Source organism: Diaphorina citri, unplaced genomic scaffold, assembly GCF_000475195.1.
Source record: "Diaphorina citri unplaced genomic scaffold, Diaci psyllid genome assembly version 1.1 scaffold46, whole genome shotgun sequence".
Lineage (NCBI taxonomy): Eukaryota > Metazoa > Arthropoda > Insecta > Hemiptera > Psyllidae > Diaphorina > Diaphorina citri.
Window position 1 is genome coordinate 368,231 of NW_007377483.1, and position 18,152 is coordinate 386,382.

Here is an 18,152-nt window from a genome sequence, read left to right on the forward strand (position 1 = left end):
CTTTAATGCCTATTGGGGGTAAATAACAAAATTATAACCAATCATACTATGTTATGCTATCTATGTTATGTTATTAATCTATTCTCATTTTATTTACAAGATTGTTGTATCTATTGTAGAACTCTAACTATGGATGATTTAATGTATGTCACTTACGGAATCCATGCAGCATGGTTGGATAACATTAAACTTCTCAATCTCGAATAGAGATTTATAACTTTATTACTCAGTTTTTTACTCCCAGATAACAACCTAGATTAAGCCAGTTAAAGCAATTTAACCAGACTAATAGGATCTTTTTCCAACTAATATACTTACGACATACAACGGAGTCACATCAACCATGAGTGTGCTGGCAATTGTTAGTCTGAAAACTACGTAGCTTTTTCCAAATTAGTTGATTTCAAACCATTGGTGACGCTGTGACGGGATTTGTATTTGGGATATTGTTATTAATATTGCTTGGGATTTTTTGGATATTGGATGAGAATGTTTGAAGGGACCTGATTAACTTAAAAAAATTAGTTTTGAAACAAACTTATCGTAAGTGACCAATCAATGGAAGTGTCGTCCAGCATCGTGCACCGTCTACTGATTTTCCCAACTTTTGTAAATATTCAACTCTATCGGCGAAACCAAGTCGGAAATGGTCGATGTCAGCTTGGACCTATTTTGCTCTGGCACCTTATTTGCTCTTGGAGAAATTTGTTCTTTTTCTGGATATAGTGAACCCAAGGCAAATTTAGGTCCAAGCAGCATGACCATATACAATATTTGCAACAAGCTCAAATCCATTATCCATAGTATATGTCCACTTTGATACTTTTATTACTGAAAACCAACTTGCAATAGAATTGTTACCCTGAAGGAGACGTAAAATAAAAAAAAAAAAAAAAAAAATTATATGCCTAATACAGTTATTGTGTGGCTCTTTTGTTACACGCTCCCACGGTATTTCTGGACAAATACAACCTTCTTAAGATATAACACTATAGAATGACGGGACTAAATCCGACCAACCTTATCGATGTACTATGTTAATATACCACAGCTCGAGTGCTTTTTCTCAAGTTATATCGTCACGGTCCTTATCCATGCGTGTGTGTGGGCTTAATCCGACCATGGATGTAAAACTAAAAGAGCTCACCATCGCATGAAACTATGAGTACAAATCCCCGTGCGGTTGGGGTCGTCGTATACAGTACATGTGGGTTGGATTGATTTTCGAGGTTTTAAAAAAAAAAAAAAAAAAAAAAAAAAAAAAAAAAATGCACTGAAGCATGCTTCAAAACCATCTCAATCGACGCGACAGTCAATATACAGCATGATTCAAAGATTTTGTATTGGATTGAAATAATCTTGGAGCATGCCTACATGTTGAATTGTAGCATCATTCACTGCAGCATGCTTTATGTTACTTTGGTGTACTAGGCTTAAACCGCTGGGCCAGGGCCGATTTTAAGATTCAACTAACCTTTGTTTCCTTCTGTTTCTCTGCTTTCAGGATAATCATCAGCGGACCAAACCAGAATTTTATGAAAATCTTAGATTTACCGAACGAAATTACCACTCAATTAACGAACAGAAACTTGCTCTATGGACGCCAGAAAACAGCCTCGAAAACGCTTGTAGACTCTCCAGCAAAGATCAAAACGAAAAGAAGGGCCCATGTGAGAGAAGAAAAAAGAAAATGGAGTTGAACTCTTGAGCACAAGATAACAAAAAAATTTCGAGAAAAACAGGAATTAACAAACCAACAAAAAGTCATCCAACAAATTAATCCAACTGAGACACCACACCAAAGTTGTTGATAATGTTAGTTCCACCATCTGAACTAGAACTGCATCGACTTCCGTTGATATGATATCCATAACCCAACTGGAAAACAAATACAACGCTAACTTCACAATCTTCAACGACATTAACATTATTGTCAACTTCATCAACTTCAACAACAAGACCACATCGGCAACGTCGCACAGCTGTTCGCACAAAATCTCGGGCATAGCAACGAGCACAAAACAATATGGCGGCGGTTCGAATGGAACTACGGAGAGTAGTGGTGGAGAGAAGGATGAGGTGTTCGAGCACATGTATCAGACGATCACTATTGCTTGCTACATTATCATCATGATTATTGGTGAGTTCAGGTTTGGGAAAGTGGGTTAGGTAGAGGTGTTGTGAGTTTGTCTGCAAGGTAGACAAAATGTTATGTCTATTTTCGGACGATTACCTGCTTAAATTTCAATGCAGGATCAGTTGATTTTGGTTCAAAAATGTCCAAAGATCGACTAACATCCGGGGATAAATGGATAATTCTTTATAAAGCGATATTAGTAAGATAAATGTTCCGTCAACTTACAAGAATTTTAATCGATTTATGGAAATCTTAAAACATTATGGGGGCAACTTGTTATTCAGAAGAAGTAGGGAAGTGTTCACCTCACACGTTACATCACTGCATCTTTTCGTCCTTACTTTCGTCTACCAAACCTTCATTCGTCCCTACCGAGACCAAAAAACGCTTTATTTTCGTCTTCTCTTTTCGTCCCCCAGGGCTGGCATCGAACTCCCTCGTCTCGTTCATCGTGATGCGTCAATGCACCCGCAAATCCATGACCAACACGGGCCCCTCCCCGCGTAACCTGTACATCGTCAATCTCAGCATTGCGGATTTGGCTCTTTGTGCCCTGACTATTCCGTTCACGATACTGAGCCTGGTGAAGAAGTCGTTCATATTCAACACAGTACTGTACAAGATCATGCCACTGGTCCAGGGCGCCAACTTTATGGTGACCAGCGGAACTATTACTGCCATCGCTTTGGACAGGTAAGAAACATTGGACATTTAATTTGGACAGGTAAGGACGCTAACGGATTGAGTCCGGGTGAAATTTTTACTCAGGCAGTTGACTACAGATTGAGTTCCAATAATTGTTGGATTACCAGGATGGAGTTCTGTACGAGGTACAGGTAGAAATACAAGTCTTTCGCTCGGGAAAGACACGATTAGTCTCAATTTCAGGTTTAGGGTTCGTCTCAGTGAAGGTAGAATAGAATATACCTTGTTTATCCTGCTCGAATGAGACTAAAAAGTCCCTTTACCCCAGCAGTCTAAACAAGGTCTCGTGTATTTTATGGGTTTAACATGGTACAATACATAATTAATACAGTAGACCTTGCTTAATTATAAGGCAACTTTTGTGCTTTCGGAGTCCGTGGGGAGCTTTCTTTATCACCGCTGCGCCGCTGAGAGCTCGGGGAGGAAGAAATTGCTTCTCTGAATAGATATCCCAATACTGGGTCGCCAGTGAAACAGAGAATTCCTAGTGCAACAGTGAAACAGACGATTGTTAGTGCAACATGGGATTACGAGTGCAACACTGTTGGGGTGAGCAAAGCAAGCAACGACTCTAAAGAATCGGTTCTTTTGAACACCACGCCGCGAATCGATTCACACGATTCTTTAGTTGACTCTTTGAATCGACTCACTCAGAACTTACCCATTCCTATGCATTAGTGAAATAGAGGATTACCAGTACAAGAGTGAAACACTGGGTGAATGAAACTTGCGATTAATTTCATTGTGATTATAGCTAAAAAGGATAGCAGAAGATCGAACAGAATGGAGAAGGAACACCACAATTGCTGTTAGCAACCAACCAATAGATTGTAACCCAAGAGAGAGAGAGAGAGAGAGAGAGAGAGAGAAAGACAGAGAAGAGAGAGAGAGAGAGATAGCTGGATGTGTTGACAATATTTTGACCTGAAAAACAATAGGTACATATTATAATAGATGCAGTGACCTGAAAAATGGCCGAAAGAGGAAAAATAAACATATTTACTGACCCAAATTATGGGTTGGCAAGTTGTCGATACTAAAAGGTATTGGCTCAACACCAAAGAATACTTTGATTTTAGCAAAACCTGGCAAAAAAAAGCTGGCCTAGTGCCAATAACAGCTGGCCTATTACCAAGAACTACTTGTTATTACCAAAATAACTGCTGGCTGTTCGCGGTCCTACTCATCTGAAGGAGGCGTGTAACTTGTGCTACAAACTATATAGACAGTGACTTAAAGAGGAAGGAGGAGGAGGAGGAGGAGGAGAAGAAGAAGAAGAACGAAGAAGAAGAAGAAGAAAAACCACAAAAAAATACTTCCCATTTCGGCTTGCCACAACGTTATTCCAAAGTGCTTCCTACTTTCTACTTACAGTGTATTTAGAACTTTTTCAACATTTTGTAGTACAATAAACTCACTTTTAAAAGACCCTGAAGAAATGACGAGCTCACTTTTAAAACACCCTGAACTACGTCAATTATTTTCCCTTGGGGAGCTTTCTTTATCACCGCTGCGCCGCTGAGAGCTCGGGGAGGAAGAAATTGCTTCTCTGAATAGATATCCCAATACTGGGTCGCCAGTGAAACAGAGAATTCCTAGTGCAACAGTGAAACAGACGATTGTTAGTGCAACATGGGATTACGAGTGCAACACTGTTGGGGTGAGCAAAGCAAGCAACGACTCTAAAGAATCGGTTCTTTTGAACACCACGCCGCGAATCGATTCACACGATTCTTTAGTTGACTCTTTGAATCGACTCACTCAGAACTTACCCATTCCTATGCATTAGTGAAATAGAGGATTACCAGTACAAGAGTGAAACACTGGGTGAATGAAACTTGCGATTAATTTCATTGTGATTATAGCTAAAAAGGATAGCAGAAGATCGAACAGAATGGAGAAGGAACACCACAATTGCTGTTAGCAACCAACCAATAGATTGTAACCCAAGAGAGAGAGAGAGAGAGAGAGAGAGAGAGAAAGACAGAGAAGAGAGAGAGAGAGAGATAGCTGGATGTGTTGACAATATTTTGACCTGAAAAACAATAGGTACATATTATAATAGATGCAGTGACCTGAAAAATGGCCGAAAGAGGAAAAATAAACATATTTACTGACCCAAATTATGGGTTGGCAAGTTGTCGATTTATAAAAAAAAATAATAACAAAGTATTCAAAAAAAAGGTAAGTCCGAATTACCTTCCTATACAGAGCTGCAGACCGAGGGGTTGGGCTACCAAGATAATTCACCGTTATAGGTATGTATCTCTGAATAAGTTAAAGATCCTGAACTTCGAAAGAATCCCGGGGGCCAAACTTTGCACCAGGAAGTCGCAAGCTCTTACAAGATAGCAATATTTCCCCTCTTATAAACTTTTCCGCAAACGTTATCCTTTCTGCTAACTCTAACTTTTCTTTTATTTCTTCTCCCTGTTTTTGATATCTCCCTTCACTTCCTCTAATACTCTCTACCTTTTCTTCTCTCTTCCCTTCCTCTTTCTCTTCTCTCTTAGCATTTTCACATAGCTATTCAACTTTTTCCCTTCTTTCATACTATTTCTTACCTTCACTCTCCTCACTTTTCCTTCCTTTTCACTCCTTCTTTCGTTTTCCGTCTCTTCTCTCCTACAATTTTCAACACGTTTCGACCTTTCCTCTCCTTTATCCATTGTTTCTCAACACCATTCTCTTTTCTTCTTCCTCTTATCTCATTTTCTTTTTCTTCTTCACTATTCCTTCATCCCTTCCTGCCTACCCTGTCCATAAATTCTTTCAAGTCCTTCCTAAACTGTCCTCTCCCCACTTCTCCTTCTCCACCTCTTATCTTAGTTTATCCTTTATGCCCTCTTCTGCTCCTAACTATTCAATTCTTTCCCTTCCCTCCTTGTTTCACCACTTCTATCTCGTCATTATTTTCACTAACCTTCCTCCTTCATTGCTTTTCTTCACTCTTTTCTCTTCTTTTACATCTCTACACTCCGTACTTTATCCTATTCACTTTTCACTCCTTCGCCTCCCTTCTCTCTGACTTCTTCCCTACTTCATTCTCTCTCCTTTCCCCTTCATACTTCTCACTATTTTTTCTTCTTCTTTTTCTTCTTTCCTCCTCTTTTTCTTCTTTCCCCTTCTTCGTCTTCTTCTTCTTCTTCCCTTTCTTCTTTTCTTTCTTAGAACGTCTTAACAGGCAACTTTTGTGCTTTCGGAGTCCGTGGGGAGCCACAGCATGATTCAAAGATTTCGTATTGGATTGAAATAATCTTGGAGCATGCCTTCATGTTGAATTGTAGCATCATTCATTGCAGCATGCTTTATGTTACTTTGGTGTACTAGGCTTCAAGTGCTGGGCCAGGGCCAATTTTAAGATTCAACTAACCTTTGTTCCCTTTTGTTTCTCTGCTTTCAGGATAATCATCAGCGGACCAAACCAGAATTTTATGAAAATCTTCGATTTACCGAACAAAATTACCACTCAATTAACGAACAGAAACTTGCTCTATGGACGCCAAAAGACAGCCTCGAAAACGCTTGTAGACTCTCGAGCAAAGATCAAAACGAAAAGAAGGGTCCATGTGAGAGAAGAAAAGAGAAAATGGAGTTGAACTCTTGAGCACAAGATAACAAAAATTTTCGAGAAGAACAGGAATAAAAAGCAACAAACCAACAAAAAGTCATCGATCAAATTAATCTGAGAAACGACACCAAAGTTGTTGATAATGTTAGTTCCACCATCTGAACTAGAACTGCATCGACCTCCGTTGATATGATATCCATAACCCAACTGGAAAACAAATACAACGCTAACTTCACAATCTTCAACGACATTAACATTATTGTCAACTTCATCAACTTCAACAACAAGACCACATCGGCAACGTCGCACAGCTGTTCGCACAAAATCTCGGGCATAGCAACGAGCACAAAACAATATGGCGGCGGTTCAAATGGAACTACGGAGAGTAGTGGTGGAGAGAAGGATGAGGTGTTTGAGCACATGTATCAGACGATCACTATTGCTTGCTACATTATCATCATGATTATTGGTGAGTTCAGGTTTGGGAAAGTGGGTTAGGGGTAAACTTACCCTTTCCTAATGCATTAGTGAAACAGAGGATTACCAGTACAGGAGTGAAACACTGGGTGAATGAAACTTGCGATTAATTTCATTATGATTATAGCTAAAAGGATAGCAGAAGATCGAACAGAATGGAGAAGGGACACCACAATTGCTGTTAGCAACCAACCAATAGATTGTAACCCGAGAGAGAGAGAGAGAGAGAGAGAGAGAGAGAGAGAGAGAGAGAGAGAGAGAGAGAGAGAGAGAGAGAAGAGGGAGAGAAACACAAGAGAGAGAAAGAGAGAGAGAGAGAAAGAGAAAGACAGAGAAGAGAGAGAGAAAGACAGACAGAGAGAGAGAGAGAGAGAGAGAGAGAGAGAGATATAGCTGGATGTGTTGACAATATTTTGACCTGAAAAACAATAGGTACAGATAATAGATGCAGTGACCTGAAAAATGGCCGAAAGAGGAAAAACAAACATATTTACTGACCCAAATTATGGGTTGGCAAGTTGTCAATACTAAAAGGTATTGGCTCAACACCAAAGAATACTTGTTTTTAGCAAAACCTGTTGGCAAAAAAGCTGGCCTAGTGCCAATAACAGCTGGCCTATTACCAAGAACTACTTGTTATTACCAAACTAACTGCTGGCTATTCGCGGTCCTACTCATCTGAAGGAGGCGTATAACTTGCGCTACAAACTAGACAGTGACTTAAAGAGGAAGGAGAAGGAGGAAGAGGAGAAGAAGAAGAAGAACGAAGAAAAAGAAGAAGAAAAACCACAAAAAAATACTTCCAATTTCGGCTTGCCACAACTTTATTCCAAAGTGCTTCCTACTTTCTACTTACAGTGTATTTTGTAGAACTTTTTCAACATTTTATAGTACAATAAACTCACTTTTAAAAGACCCTGAAGAAATGACGAGCTCACTTTTAAAACACCCTGAACTACGTCAATTATTTTCCCTTCACAATGGAAATTGCATTAGCGTCTACATTGTTGCCGACACGTGGATACATTGTTGCCAATTGTCCAACAAAAGCTCCCCCCCCCTCCCAAGAATACAAAGCATGTCACACCTGCGCCCCCCTATCCTCGTTATGTCAATGGGAACAACCTAACGGAAATTAATTTTTCATGTGAAATTTCTTTGTGAATTTTACGTCATACAACGGATGGATTATGATTATGATTTTTTTTTTTTTAATTGAATTGAATTGAATTATTATTATATTATTAAATTAATTTAAAACATAATGTAATACCTACACTTATTGTGTTTTTTATTAATCTTTTTAAATTTGTAAGGCTAAAGAAGAAAGAAGAAGATGAAAAAAAGGGAAAAGAAAAGGAAGTGTTTCTCAGTACCTACCTACAATTTTTTCATAGTTATTGTATAATTTCTTCATCTTGAATAATTTATTAAGTAGGTAGCTATGTATGTACGAGCTTTTTCATCCTATTGACCAAAAGCAGGTCAAAAATTCGGTGTATACCCACTATTATTTTATTAGTCAACTTTTTCTTAGCTTAGTTCAGTGTACAACACTAGAAAAACGGTCTCTATTTTATTTTATCTTATGTAGGTATTTCTTCTTCTTTTCGAATGTCCGACAAAAATTGCACTACGGAAGAGATAAGGACACCAGATTTTTCTCCATCACTGAGAAAAAAAAAAGTGATAGGGCGCCACAAGCTTTAGGAGACTTGGGTTTAAAAACTCTTATATTTGGCTGTTTCCCCTGATTTAGGGTCTTGGAATTCTGTATAAATGTGTCTTCCTGATATAAATTTCTGTATTAGAGTCTGGAAACCCAGTCACTCGATTGGCCTTCCAGCACCCTATTGTTTGTCTCAATGCAACCACCGCCTCGCTCTCTTTTCTTGCATTTGAAATTCAAAGTGAAATGTACAGGGCAGTTTAATGTTCTTGTCCGCAGATATTTCACCATCGTCCGCTCTCCACACCGCAAGTACTGTACATGCAGTGTTGCCGCTGTTATCACTCTGATATGGTTCCTCTCCATTCTCTCCATGATTCCCACGTTGCTATTCGACAACGTCCTCATGGACAAGAATCTCCTCACCCAGAGTCATCTGGTAGTAATTATTGTAGGCCGACTGCCCGAGCTCAAGAAGAAAACATCAATACGTCAAGAGTCATGAAAAGCAAACAGAACTGGACATAGAAAAAAAAATATCAAATAGGGAGGTAGGTAAACAACGCAACGTACAAAGAGAGAGAAAGAGAGAGAGAGAGAGAGAGAGAGAGAGAGAGAGAGAAAGAGAAGGAGAGAGAGAGAGAAACAGAGAAAGAGACCTTTTGAAAGAGAGGGAGGGGAGAGAAAAATAATAAAAATAAATGAAAAAAAGGCACAAACAAAGGGGAAACAATAAACTCTGGCTTTTACCGTCACCTATGACCTTTAACGTTGGGTTTGGATAACATAGTGGTTCCCAAAGTGAGGGTAATTTATGTTTTTGACCAGGACTCGAACCACTGACGTCCAGATCCGAAGTCCAACGCGTTAACCACTACCTACACCAATCACGTTGGTAGTTGATTTAATTTATTTGGAGACATTAAAAACATTTCAATTTAATTCACCTATCTACTTGAAATTAATAGAGCAAGTTCAAAATAATCTTCTTCTTCTTCTTCTTCTTCTTCTTCTTCTTCTTCTTCTTCTTCTTTTGCTTTGCCCAAACAAAAGTCAATTATTTTCATAGTTTCACCTCGTATGTACCTATACCTAAAACTCGAACAACGTTATACATATACAGTCGAACCTGGATAAACGAGAACCCAAGGGACTAGGTCATTTTTCTTGTTTAAAGAGGTTTCTCGTTTATCCAGGTCTCGTTTATCCAGGTTCGACTGTAGCTGGTAAAGGCAAACAAAAGCGGACTATTCAATATAATTGGTTTTCAACCCTTTAGTCATCTGCCACGTGCTACGACCTGCTGTGAAGGTACTAACCAGTGAATCCTATTCAAACAAAGTTTTGATTAAAAAAATTCAATTAGTCCAGGGAAGTTTGTAAAGTAGGTTATAGGTTTTTAGGGTTCGTTATAATTATTGTTATAGGGTTTATGTTTTAGGGCAGTGCGCAGTGGTTACCAAACTTTAGTTGATTAAACCTTTTTCGATGCATCAAAAGTCTGATTGTTAACGGTCGTGTGAGGTACAACTACACTGAGGCAACATACAGCATTCATATAATCAACCTTTTTCTAGGATAATCAGACAATTTAACGAAATTGCCGAATTAGATCCAACAATAGACCCATTTTTTGACTCCTTTTCAATATTCAGAGATAAGCTTCTAACTCTCAAATTACAATAGGTAGGTACCTACCTAAGCATTCACTGTATGTAATATTAAGTAGGTATCAATCTCAATGTTATCTATGTTGTTAGAACATTTATTTTTACTTATCTAATTATTGTATTGTATCTATCGTATTGTATCATACTACCAATATTAAAACAATAAAATGGGGTTATCCCGTAAATTTCTAAAAAAAAAAAAAAAAAAAAAAAAAAAAATTACTTTACTGGTTCCTCTCCATTCTCTCCATGATTCCCACGTTGCTATTCGACAACGTCCTCATGGACAAGAATCTCCTCACCCAGAGTCATCTGGATACGATCATCCAGGACAACACCGCACAGAGCTTCCAACAATCATTCGAACAAACAATCACTAGTTTAACGCCAGGTATGTTTAACTTGAAAAGGAGAACCAAAAAGGTAGATATATTTTGCAGAACTTCAAAGAATTATATTAATTTATTTGTTAAAAGCCGACACGTTTCGGAGGCACTTCCTCCATCATCAGGGCTACAGGAAACACTAATTGTTCATTTGTAAGACATAAGCCAATAACTAGGTCCTTTTCCTTTCGGGAATGAACAATGAACACTGGAAAACTTGACCACTGCTACAAAGAGACACTGAATGGAGCCGTGTCGTAGCATGCCCATCCCGTAGTATGCCTCTCATCATTTGTAAGACATAAGCCAATAACTAGGTCCTTTTCCTTTCGGGAATGAACAGTGAACACTGGAAAACTTGACCACTGCTACAAGAGACACTGAATGGACCAGTGGTCAATTTCCCGCATAGAAAATACACCTCCTGATCCTTTGCTACATTTCATCAAAATTGGACAAACCGTTCAAGAGTTGTAGAATAGAATAGAATAGAATAGAATAGAATAGAATAGAATAGAATAGAATAGAATAGAATAGAATAGAATAGAATATACCCTGCTTATACTGCCAGAATGAGACTGAAAAGTCCCTTTACTCCCGCAGTCCAAGCAAGGTCTCATGTATTTGGTACAATATTATAGTGAAACATTCGACAATCCCCAGCGGCACAGCATTGCGACAGCACGCTGAAGGGCTGAATGCTCCAGTTTCCAAAGTATCACGGAAGTTAAGAAGGTGACCATCTAGTCGTCTCATTCGGCCAGCTTTTCCTGGCTTCACTCAGGTTGGGTGAAGTTCATTTGAGTAGGCAAAATGGCAAAGAGCTTGCCACCGACTTGTGGTTTATTAAAACAATCCCTATTTGGGGTAGGATCTGATTTTTGACAGAGTGTCCTCTGGGAAGAATACCTATACCTACATACCTATTGTTTTATAATTATAACATTAAACACATTGAGGTGTCTCTCTCATTGTCTAATAGGTGTCTCTCTCATTGTATAATAGGTGTCTCACACATTGTATAATAGGTGTCTCTCCGTTCGCCAGGTGATGGTGCAGGGGACGCTGTGTCACTAGGCCCCAGTGGGGCGGGGGACAATTCTGACCCCTTCTGTTCTCCTGACCACGCCATGAGGAATTTCTTCCTTCACATCTACGTGTTTGTTCTCATAGTGGCCCAATTCATAGTGCCTGTTCTGTCCCTCATATTTATACATACGAAGATATCGTCCTACCTGGTGCAGGTTCACTTGAGATCACCGCCGGTGGATGCTTCCAATAAGAGAGGTAAGTGGAGTAGAACTTCATTCGTAAGAAATTTTCTTGAACCCCTCGCCCTCCTGTTTACCAGGCGAGCGTCTTTCCCCTCCTCCTCTTCTTCCTCCTTCCCTCCCTCTCCTCCTTCGCCTTATCTTGAATACCTGACAGTTGTACCAATTTGGATAAATTGTTAGACTCAATGAACTTGTGTTTTCACGAAAACCGTACATAAGGTTGGCACAGAGCTTTGTATACTGGTGAAACCGGAGTTTCATGAAACTCACCGTGCGTGCGTACATTGACATTTAGCTCTGTCCACATCCACACATAGTCGACTCTGCCGATCGGTCATCGATCGATTGTCGACTGAAACCATCCATTCTGCCTCGACAACATAGATTCACCTCGTCGATCGATGGCGTCCACTTTGTGTGGACATAGCTTAATAATGCACATTTTGTGCTTGTGCATACTTTATACTCGAACCACCAACCTTCAGATTCATCTTGAAACGAAAGATAAAACCAAGAGAGATTACAAGCAATATAAGAACGGATTCGAAAATACCAAAAACGGATGAAATCAAAATCAAAAACGGATATTGGACGACGAAAAAGAGTACGGAAAGACATTATACTTAAGTTATCCGTAATCCGTAATGAAATCTACAAAGCTTTCCGTATAGGTACTCTCGCAAAGACATATCGAAAACAACATTTCCTGCAAATCCTGTACCGGTTTATTACCTGCAACGTTCTAAGAACAGTATTCGACAAATTATCCTTAATGGAATCAGTGACAACGTAATGGGGTTCTTGGAACCCCCCGCCGGTGTTCGAAGAAACCCATTAGGGGAACGTTATCCGAAATCGAATCTACCAATGTTTATTCCTCACTTACTGACTTACCCCTCACTGTTCCAAACTTACCCTGTTATCTAAGTTCCGGTATCAACAATGTATTCCCGATTGCAATGTTAACACGTTGAATGCCGAGGGTGTATCTTGTACATCAGTGATGTTGCACAAGTGCAAACAATCACCGTATATGTAGGTTCCTGACTAAAAGGCCATTACTTCACTGCTAAGGTTTTAGTGAGAGGGGCTTTACCTCCTATTCGGCGACAAAGCTACCCATCTAGATTCTCACATTAACTTCACTGAATCCAAAACTGAATTGTAAAAATCTGGTGTGAACATCACACGACTTTCCTTATCCTATTGAATGGTGCTTATTTGGGTGTTCAGTTGTAACATTTACAATATCTCTAACCGTATAGTCGATATAAGCTGAAAACTGCCAAAAGACGGTAGAAAACCGCCAAAAAAGCGGTCAAAATGCCGCCAACCGCAGCACCTATCTCAACCAAGTTTCATGTCGCATCCTTGTCACATTTGTAAACTACATACCAAATTTCAAGTCTTTAGCTCATACCGTTCCCGAGATATTGTTAAACTAGACCGAAAACCGCCAAAAAGCGGTAAAATGCCGCCAAGCGTTGCATCGATCTTAACCAAAAGTTTCGTGTGGCATCCTTGTCACATTTGAAAGATACATACCAAATTTCAAGTCTCTAGCTCTTACCGTTCTCGAAATATTTTGTTTACAGACAGACAGAGACACACACACGGACCAATGGCTGAAACTTTGGATTTAGGCTCTAAAAACGTGTTTTGGCACTAAAAACTGACCATCGAAAATTTGACCCGATTACATTACTTTCCTTCCTATAGGATAAGGAAGACAAAACAATATTAAGGCTATCTTCACATTTGTCTGGTAGGTGAGATGTGAAGCCAGCCATATTTGTCGGACGTGGCACTCACTGTGTCAAACCCGCACTCAACATTTTCACATTACCTACCTACCTACTTGTTCAAAAGTTTCCAATATTATAGCTGTATTGATAAGGATCAGACAAAGTATTGTACCTCGCACAATAGAGAAATACACACAGGGCCGCACACAGGGGGGGGGAGGGGGATTGTTCCTAGCATAGAGGAGTCTGTCATTATTTATCAATTCCCATTTGCAACGGGCCCGGCTCAGGGGAGAGGGGGTAGATCTAGCATCTCTCTCTCTCTCTCTCTCTCTCTCTCTCTCTCTCTCTCTCTCTCTCTCTTTCCTTCCTTCTTCTTATTTACCTATTTTTCACCCTATCATTTCCAAACATTTCCTTCTTACATTTCTTCTTCTTTCTTTTTCCATCCTCTTTCTCTCCTCCTACTCCTCCTCTCTTTCTCCTTCTTCTCCCCATCTTGTCCACCTTTTTCCTTATGTACTTAGATACTTCACTCTTCTCCCCTCACTTCCTCTTTCCTTCTCCCTTTCTTTTAAACTTTTTCTCATTCTTTTTCTTATTATTCTTCTTTCTCTTCTTCTTTTTTCCCCTATCTTCCTCTTTCCTTCTCCTCGTCAACTTCTTCTCATTCTTATTTCTTCTTATTATTCAAACCCTCTTTCTCTTCTTTTTCTCATTTTCTTTTCCACTTTTCTCTCCTTCTTCTCTATCATTCTCTTCCGGTTGTTCTCATACCTATCCTTATCGTCTTCTTTTTCCTTCTCTTCCTTTTCTTCTCTCATCCTCCTTCCCCTCCTCCTTTTTTCTCCTCCAGGAACTCTTCATTCTATTAATTTCTTTGCTTGCTTTTCCCCGTCCTTCCTTCCTTCCTTCAAGTCAAGTATTTGCTTTTATCTTCTTCCCCCTCCCATTCTCTAGTGACGTCATCAGTGACGTCAGACCAAGGATTTAAAGTGTGGAAAATGAAATTATTTCATTTTCATCGTCCTCTCTCCACATTTTGCCTCTCTCCACTTTTTGACATTTTCTCTTACTCCACATCCTCTCCCGTTTTTGCCTTTTGATAGAGGATTTCCCGTACTTCCTCGAATGTTCTTGGAACAAGGCTAATGTGACAGGATGTGTTCTGTGCTGCGGTCCTAGAACCATCTTTACAAGTTAAAATTAACCCTGCCAGGTGAAAAAGTTTTCTAGGATCGGAGTACTGATCTCTTGAGGGTCTTCGCCCCCTTGTTTGTAGAGGTTTGATAGAGGGAACTGTGACTTCTGAGGTCTTATCGTCCCGAAAGCGAAGAGAGAAGGAGGATAAATTAGGAGAAAGCCAACCGTTCCGAGAACGAACCTTATGTGTTTGGGATAAAAATCGCCTAGGGCGGAGATCGAACTCTCTACCGTCTACCTAATAGTTCTTGCAAGGCAGACGAGTTACCGTCCAAACTAACTAGGCTGGAATAAGCATTCGGAATTTCATATGAACCTTATCTGTTTAGGATAAAATCCTTCCCTATCGGGATTCGAAACCGCTGCCTAGCGCTAACAAGGCAGACGCGCTACCCTCCAAAAGCTAACTAGGCTGGCATATTAGGCATTCTGAATTTTATAATTACATTATTTACAGTTCCGATCCTTTATTGATAGCCTTAGTGTTGTTCACTAAACAAGAAATAATATTTTAGCGAGCAATGTGCTATTCCATTTGCTCCATAGTAGCAGCATTCCCCCTCGTCATCTCCCTAACAAAGTGCTTCCCCTCCGCAACCTAACTAAGGTAACAACGTAAGAACCTTTTTGAGAGAAAATCGAGTTATAACGCGACATAATGCTTTAGTTTGCATACAAGATGTATGAGAAAATATTGTACCAATTTGACTTTTTTCTTGTCCCCATATTTCCTGCCTCGGTGGTGTAGTGGACAAGATGCTCCCTGTTAATTAAATAAGAGAGTGGGGGGGTTCCAATTAATGGAGTTAAAGTTTAAACAGATAAGGTTCGTTCTCGGAACGGTTTGGTTACTCCTATGCTGACCTCCTCTCTTCGATCCCGGGAATCTGGGACGAGAACACCTAAATTGTTACCTACAGTTCCCTCTATCAAACTTTTTTCTTTTAAATACAAATGAATAGGTAATAATAAATAAAAATGAGAAAACATACCTTATTTTTTCTTGTCCCCATATTTCCTGCCTCGGTGTTGTAGTGGACAAGATGCTTGCCTGTTAAACAAGAGAGTGGGGGGTTCGAATTAATGGAGTTAAAGTTTAAACAGATAAGGTCCGTTCTGGGAACGGTTTGGTTACTCCTATGCTGACCTCCTCTTTTCGATCCCGAGGATCTGGGACGAGAACACCTCAATTGTTACTTACAGTTCCCTCTATCAAACTTTTTTCTTTTAAATACAAATGAATTAGGTAATAATAAATAAAAATGAGAAAACATAGCTTACAGTTTACATCAGGTTTACACCATGTATAAAAAAGCATATTTAAGAAACATTCTTACTCTCATCCCCCTCCTCCGCCGCCATTTTGAATCACATACATACCTAATGTTAAGCGTAAGGCACTTTATGCTGAATTTTCTCTCCATATTTATATTTCCTGCTTTAAGTACTTTTTGGAAAATTTAAATTTCATTCTTGTGTCGAACGAAAAGAAATTTAAAATCTCCGGCATATTTTCTCATATTTTACATTTTTTACTTTCCTTATTTCCTTCTCTCCCCGTTGCTCTTTCACTTTCAGCATATTTTGTATGAAGATTAAGTATGAATTATGCATTTTATAAAGAGTAAAATTTAACCCAAAAAATACCACTTCGTGGCATAAAAAAGACCCCGCCAAGTCGTTCCTCCCAAAATAAATCAAGTGCCACAAAAAATAAACAAAACTCCATCCCACCCCAAAAAAGATTAGAAATCAATTTTGTACCCCGCCTTTTATTCACTTCATAATCTGTGTCCTCCTACTTCACGTAGTACCTACCTTTCTTTCCCCTCATTGCACTCCACTTTCCTCTAATATCACTTCTGCTTCACTGCATTGGCGGCGTGCCACCTACCTCTCTTTCCCCTCATTGCACTCCTCTTTCATCTAATCTCACTTCTGCTTCACTGCATTGGCGGCGTGCCACCTACCTCTCTTTCCCCTCATTGCACTCCTCTTTCATCTAATCTCACTTCTGCTTCACTGCATTGGCGGCGTGCCACCTACCTCTCTTTCCCCTCATTGCACTCCTCTTTCATCTAATCTCACTTCTGCTTCACTGCATTGGCGGCGTGCCACCTACCTCTCTTTCCCCTCATTGCACTCCTCTTTCATCTAATCTCACTTCTGCTTCACTGCATTGGCGGCGTGCCACCTACCTTGCAATGCTTTAAAAATAAATTGATGGCACGCCGCCAATGCAGTGAAGCAGAAGTAATATTAGAGAAAGAGGAGTGCAATGAGGGGAAAGAAAGGTAGGTACTACGTGAAGAAGGAGGACACAAATTATGAAGTGAATAAAAGGCGGGGTACAAAATTGATTTCTAATCTTTTTTGGGGTGGGATAGAGTTTTGTTTATTTTTTGTGGGCACTTGATTTATTTTGGGAGGAACGACTTGGCGGGGTCTTTTTTATGCCACGAAGTGGCATTTTTTGGGGGGATCTCATAACTTTTTGCAGAAACTTAGCATAATAATATGACGTATGAGCCTAATATCATCATTGGGTAAGTTTTGGTAAGTTCCGAACATTTCCGAGTGAAAAATGCCATAATAACATCATTGGGTAAGTTTTGGTAAGTTCCGATCATTTCCGAGTGAAAATTTAAACAATAACATCATTGGTAAGTTTAGGTAAGTTCTGATCATTTCCGAGTGAAAATTTAAACAATAACATCATTGGTAAGTTTAGGTAAGTTCTGATCTTTTCCGAGTGAAATACATCATGATAATGTAGGTACCTACATGAAAATCATTTTTCATATTTTTCTGATCATTTCCGAGTGAAAATTTAAACAATAACATCATTGGTAAGTTTAGGCAAGTTCTGATCTTTTCCGAGTGAAATACATCATGATAATGTAGGTACCTACATGAAAATCATTTTTCACATTTTTATTTATTTATTTTATTTTTTTATTATTATTATTTTTTTTTTTTTCAACTATAAACTATAAAATTATGAAAAAAGTAACTATGGCTATCCATAAAATATTTTTAATTGATAAAATTATGTAAAAAAAAATGACAACAGTGGGATTCGAACCCCCACCCCACCCGCTCATCGGTTAGTCAGAGATCACACTTCTTACCACTCGGACACTCTTCTCTCTCTCATTCTGTTTCGATATGATTTCTTTCCAAACGAATCACTCTGGAAAAAGTAATCTTTCCATTCTTCTTCCTCTTCCATCTCTCTCTGTCTGTCTGTCTGTCTGTCTGTCTCTCTCTCTCTCTCTCTCTCTCTCTCTCTCTCTCTCTCTCTCTCTCTCTCTC

At 39.3% G+C, this 18,152-nt stretch overlaps 1 protein-coding gene across 1 annotated transcript in view; it reads left to right on the forward strand.

The window, feature by feature from the left end:
* Positions 1-18,152, forward strand: part of LOC103515001 (RYamide receptor-like) — a 67,321-nt gene that overhangs the window by 26,747 nt on the left and 22,422 nt on the right. Inside the window, exons 2-6 of the mRNA XM_008479923.2 lie at positions 1,505-2,140; positions 2,557-2,830; positions 8,839-8,998; positions 10,536-10,620; positions 11,663-11,902. Of these exons, the coding sequence (XP_008478145.1) occupies positions 1,861-2,140; positions 2,557-2,830; positions 8,839-8,998; positions 10,536-10,620; positions 11,663-11,902 (1,039 nt within the window). The 5' untranslated portion in view covers positions 1,505-1,860. The remainder of the gene's footprint in view (positions 1-1,504; positions 2,141-2,556; positions 2,831-8,838; positions 8,999-10,535; positions 10,621-11,662; positions 11,903-18,152) is intronic.